Consider the following 6,301-nt stretch of genomic DNA (forward strand, 5'->3'; position numbering starts at 1 on the left):
AATGAAAGATTGTGATAGTTATGTAATATTAACTAAATTTATTAAAATATTTTCACTTAACAAGATATTAAGTATTATTATTTGATATATTTCCTAAAATAAATTGAGTATAAAAATTAAAATAATATATTATAAAATTATAAGTTAAAAAATTAATTTTAAATTAAAAATAAATTTATCTTAAATTTGAGCCACTAAAATTATATTTAAAATTTTAATTATTTATCATTGTCATGGAGAAAAATTCTTAAGATAGAGTTTCCGTTAATGGCTCAACTGTTTAATTTCAATCACATTCTTTTCTCCCCATTTTTTTTTGTAAAAGAACTCATATTAAACGCAAACCAATGAGGGGCATCTATCAAACGAAATGCGGGAATATTGATCAAAATGATTTTTTAAGTGTTCAGTTTCTTGTCGAACCAAATTTAATTCATTTTCTTTACATGTATTTATGCATATCATAATGATAGAAAACATACCGAAAACTTTTGATAATGTTTAAAGGGCATGTGAGTACTATATAGCACACCAAAAACTTTCCATGAAAAGTGTGTGTCAACCAACCAAAATTTTGCCTCTATATATGCAAGCTATTGGTTTGATGCAGTTGACTCAAAATTTCGTTACAGGACTGTGCCTCAGACTTACTCTTGTTGACTTTGTTGATCATGGAAATTGGGAGAGAGGATGAGATTGTGGACATGTCATCAATGTCACCCCCATTTGTTGGTTCCAATAACCATGACTTTTGTCACAGAAAAGAGTTCATGTCTCAGGCATATCTTCAGAATAAGTACTCAGAGATTGACATACAAATTGAAGGTTCCAATTTGGAACAAAATCGCCCTCTCCCCATATTTCTCAAGGTACTTGGGAGTAATATCTTTAAGTTCTAGGAGATTAGTGTTACAATAAACTCATAAGTACATTCTTTGATGAATAAATAGGGTATATATCGAAAGTGTAAATATACTCATCTACTCACAATGTAAGTTTATTGACTTAAATGATTACTGTCTTAAAAATCATACCATTATTTCTGATTAGTTGATAATATGATTGTCTATAGAAGTTTGATTTTGGTTATTTCTAAAGAATCAATTTATTTGTCTCGTAAACAAGTCACTTTTAAAAAAGTGTTGACTTTTTGGAGAATAAATCAATAATAAAGAATATGAAAATGTGTTTTGTGGGTGGATTTCTTTCTATGTTGCAAATGGACCACCAAAATCTGAATCAAGTAACAAGTATCATAACTTATTTTGGTAAGCCAACAAGAATCATAACTATATTATTATTTTGCCTCTTTGAAGTCATTTAACTTACTTTCTCATTGATGTACAGTTTGAAGATGTGGAGTATAAGGTGAGAAATAGTCAAGCAAACTCTAGCAACCTTGTGAAGACAATGGTGTCAAAGGTATCCACACAGCACACTGTGGAAGAAGATAGATATAAGAGAATTTTGAAGGGCATCACAGGAAGCATTGGTCCTGGTGAAATTCTTGCTCTGATGGGTCCTTCTGGCAGTGGGAAGACAACTTTGTTGAGAGTTATAGGAGGAAGACTAGTTGACAATGTAAAGGGAAAAGTAACTTACAATGATGTTCGTTTTACTCCAGCTGTCAAGAGGAGGTTAAGTGGTTATCATAATCATCTTTGTTACTTAGGGAATGGATTACTTGCATTCACACATTCATGCATTTATAAATCGGAACCGTCAGATGAAGATCATATGATTTGTATTTTAGTCATTTGATCTTCATCTAACGGTTCCAATTAGTTAAATGCATGGATATAAAGACTCCCTCTATGTAGATAATCCTGTTTTGTGCTACTTCATGTATTTGATCCTTTATAGAACATGAATGTGTGCTAATGTTAACGGTTCTGATTAGATAAATGCATGAATACAAGGAATCCTTAACTGTAGGCAATCCTGTTCGATGTTACTTCAAGTACTTGATCCTTTATAGAACATGAATGTGTGCTAATGTTATTTTATTTTCTTTTTTTACCCTACCTGCTAGGATTGGATTTGTGACACAAGAGGATGTGCTTTTCCCACAATTAACTGTTGAAGAAACATTAGTCTTCTCTGCACTCTTGAGGCTACCAAATAGTATGAGCAAGGAGCAAAAATATGCAAGAGTGGACACCACTATCAAGCAGCTTGGCCTTGAAAGGTGTGTTTTGCACCACATTTTAATTTGTGCATGTGAAAACTGATTAAAAGTTGCATCAAATGAAAAAACATGAAATTGTTTCCCTAAATAATCTCTTTCATAACCATAATTAGATGTCGCAAAACAAAAATAGCTGGAGGATATCTCAAAGGCATATCAGGAGGAGAAAGGAAGAGAACCAGCATAGGCTATGAAATTCTTGTTGATCCTTCATTATTGCTGCTTGATGAACCAACTTCTGGCCTTGACTCCACCTCAGCAAACAAACTTCTTCTTACTCTTCAAGGACTTGCTAAGGTATCTATAACTAATTTGAGGAATGCTAGCGACACTCCCTCTAACACATTCTTTCTAACACTCCTTATTGTTAGTTAAAATTTATTGAAAATCACAAATTTTGTAGGTCTTGCATCTCATTTAATTGGTCTCTCTCACGATTTACTAGTAGGATCCACCAAAATTTGTGATTTCCAACCAATAGTAGAGAGAGTATTCACAAGAAAATTTTGGAGAGTATGTCGCTAACATTTCTCATCTAATTTTTTCATGTTCCATTGTGATAAAATGCTCAAATGTTGAACCTAAATACATAGATATGTTATATGTATGCTGAGAGTTATACTTGATTTACTCGTAGGCTGGAAGGACCATAATCACAACAATACACCAGCCATCCAGCAGAATCTTTCACATGTTTGACAAACTTCTTTTAATATCTGAAGGCTATCCTGTGTACTATGGGAAGGCTAAAGACACAATGGAGTACTTTTCATCCTTGAGATTCTCCCCACAAATATCAATGAATCCTGCAGAGTTCTTGCTTGACTTAGCAACTGGACAAGTGAATGATATAAGTGTTCCATCAGATATCTTGCAAAATCAAGAATCTGGTGACCCTGCAGAAGCTGTTATTAAAGTAGGAAATCCTTTGACATCTATAGGGTCTGGTTAGATAAACTTCTTCATAAGCACTTCTAGGAGAAGAAAAATGATATAATTTCATAAATTAAAACTAACTTATTATAAGTTATAAATAAGTTTTTGGAGAAGCTAATATGAGAAAAAAAAATTTCAAATTAACTTACATATGAGCTAATTTTAGCTTGTAAAGAAACTTGTTTCCTTTTTTCTTATTTTTTTCTCTTAAAAGTATTTATGAAAAAATTTATCCAAACATACTCATATTTAAGTACATGTTCCATCTCTTGCATTTTTATTAACGTTTCTTTATTATGTTAGTATCTACAACTCAAATACAAAACTCTATTGGAGCCAAAAGAAAAAGAAGCGAATCATAGAGAAGTAAACACACCAGAACATCTTCAACTAGCCATACAGGTTAAGAAGGAGTGGACATTGAGTTGGTTGGACCAATTTGTGATTCTTTCCAGGAGAACATTTAGAGCAAGATGCAAGGACTATTTTGATAAGCTAAGGCTAGTTCAAGCACTTGGAATTGCACTTTTGTTGGGGCTACTTTGGTGGAAATCTTCAACCAATACTGAAGCTCAACTCAGAGATCAGGTGATTTCCATGGTATTTCTTTTCCCTCATGTTACAAGACTAAGCTTTTCTAATCACTATCTTTGGTGCAGGTTGGTTTAGCATTCTACATATGCATATTCTGGACCTCTTCATGTATTTTTGGGGCAGTCTATGTCTTTCCATTTGAAAAGTACTACTTAATAAAAGAAAGGAAAGCTGACATGTATAGATTGAGTGTGTACTATGCATGTAGCACTCTATGTGACATGGTGGCACATGTTTTGTATCCTACATTTTTCATGGTCATCTTGTACTTCATGGCTGGCTTTAAGAGGACTGTTGTTTGCTTCTTCATGACACTATTCACAATTCTGTTAATAGCTATAACAAGTCAAGTAAGTTATATTAATAATAAAAATGGATGAGTTAGTGGTTTATCAATTATTCATTTGATAACATTTATAATGTTGTATTGCCAGGGGGCAGGAGAATTGTTTGGAGCTTCAATTATGAGTATTCAAAGAGCAGGGACTGCTGCTTCTTTGATACTAATGTTATTCCTTCTTACAGGTGGCTACTACGTCCAGGTATATATACAATTTTTTTAGTGCAATAGTCATTACTGATTAATGTAGCTATTTATTTAGCATAATTTTTATTTCTTTTATAGCCACCTCTTACAATTTAAGTTTAGACCTAGTTCAAAACCAAGTAAAAATTATTCTTCACTTTTATTTATTTATTTATTTATATATATATATATATATATATACACACTATTTTGACTTAAAAATGCACCTTGACTTTCTGCCACCCTTTAGGGTAAAAATTGAAAACCATGGTTGGACTTTATCCTAGGGTTATCAGATTTGCCTGAAGCTAAAGTTATATTAGTCTTTAAAATGGCCAGACTAACAAAAGAAAAAATGTTTTACACAATTCCCTTCAATGGCAAGGGTGTAGTCTTACCCTTAAAATTTAGACCTAAAGGGAATGATACGAAAGTTAATATGAAAGTTAGTATGAATAGGCTATTTATGAATCTCAGCGATACCGAAACTAATCGCATCAAGTACTATTAAATTTGATGTGCAGATAATATAGTACACGACCCATTAGGTTTTGATAGATATTATTTTATAGTTTGAGTTTGAATTTAATTTAATTTTATAAAATTAACTTATAAAATAAATAATTTTTTTCTATTTATATATATTATTTTGATTGTCTTTAGTCGATATAAAATTTGGAATTCTGTTAATGATTAATTTCTACCAAGAATCTAACAAATTACTTTTAGTAAGATTTTTTTTCAATTATGTCTTTTCCATCTACAAAGTTCAAATATGAAACTTTATGTAAAAGATCAAAGTCCAATTTCACTTAAATCAATGAATTATTAGATTTTTTGTTTGTATTCATGTTCTCCAATTTTTCATAGTATTTTATTAATTACTTGTTGTATTTTATTAATTATTTGTTCTGTTTAATGTACAATCTTTAGACCACAAGTATAGTTGATTGTATTTTAAGAAATGTTAGTAATACATTTTTAACACAATATTTTATTTGACCCACATGTATCAATTATAAGAAATTATTCTTATATTTAAATATGTTTTTAATTTATCAAATTCAAGATAAATTTATTTTTAGTTCCTCAAATTTAAAACTAGTCATTTTAGTCCCTGTAATTTTAAAAAATATTATCTTAGTCTTTATATTCAAATTTTATTAGCAAATTTTTCAAATACTCACAAATAAAATATATCTACCAGTATCTTTGTTAATGAAAATATCACATTAAATTCAGTTCTGTTATTGCATAATTATCTCAATCTATCACTCTCAGATATATTATTAGTGATCTGAAGGACTAAAACAAGATTTTTAAAAATTATAATGACTAAAAATAATAATTTTAAATTTAAATGAAAAAATAAATTTATCATAAATTTAAAGGATTAAAATTATATTTAAACTTAATTCTTATTATTCACTGAATTTCATGCAATACTCACTATATGATTTAGTTGTTATATTTATTTAATGGATTCCATACATTATTTAATTGTATTTTAAATGCAGTACAAATAATATTTATATATAATCATTCTCTATCTAAATCTTTATAAGTCACCAATTTGTGAAACGAGTTGAATATGAATATTGCAGTCTGATTTGAGTATGACACTAACACACATTGATTTTCCATTATGCAGCACATACCAAAGTTCATGAGGTGGTTGAAGTATTTGTCCTTCATGTACTATGGCTTCAGGCTGCTCCTAAAAGTGCAGTATTCAGGAGACCAACTATATGATTGTGAAAGTATGGGAGGGTGCAGGACCCTGCAGAGTTCACCTACATTTGACATTGTAAACTTAAAAGGTGGGTTAAAAGAAGTGTGGATTCTGCTAGCCATGGCCTTCATCTTTAGGTTGTTAGCATATTTGTGCCTCCGCAGAAGAATTGATAGTTGCAACTAGTCATCTATGATGGACTTCATTGCTTCAGATCTTTGTTAGTAATTTACCACTATAGGATTTCATAGATATGTGTGAAGCTATTTGCAACTACTGAATTCACTCTTTGTTACAGAAATAAATTTTTGTATTTCACTTTTCA

The 6,301-nt window shown here is 30.5% G+C and overlaps 1 protein-coding gene across 1 annotated transcript; it reads left to right on the top strand.

The window, feature by feature from the left end:
- Nucleotides 1-600: 600 nt before the first annotated feature.
- Nucleotides 601-6,301, top strand: LOC109813109 (ABC transporter G family member 26). Its single transcript, XM_020377232.3, has 9 exons — nt 601-869; nt 1,348-1,637; nt 2,033-2,188; nt 2,302-2,485; nt 2,826-3,104; nt 3,428-3,712; nt 3,784-4,068; nt 4,153-4,260; nt 5,896-6,301. Exons 1-9 carry the CDS (start codon nt 672-674, stop codon nt 6,160-6,162), a joined length of 2,052 nt encoding a protein of 683 aa, XP_020232821.1. The 5' UTR covers nt 601-671; the 3' UTR covers nt 6,163-6,301.

This window comes from Cajanus cajan, chromosome 2, assembly GCF_000230855.2.
Source record: "Cajanus cajan strain Asha chromosome 2, NIPB_CcT2T_4, whole genome shotgun sequence".
NCBI lineage: Eukaryota > Viridiplantae > Streptophyta > Magnoliopsida > Fabales > Fabaceae > Cajanus > Cajanus cajan.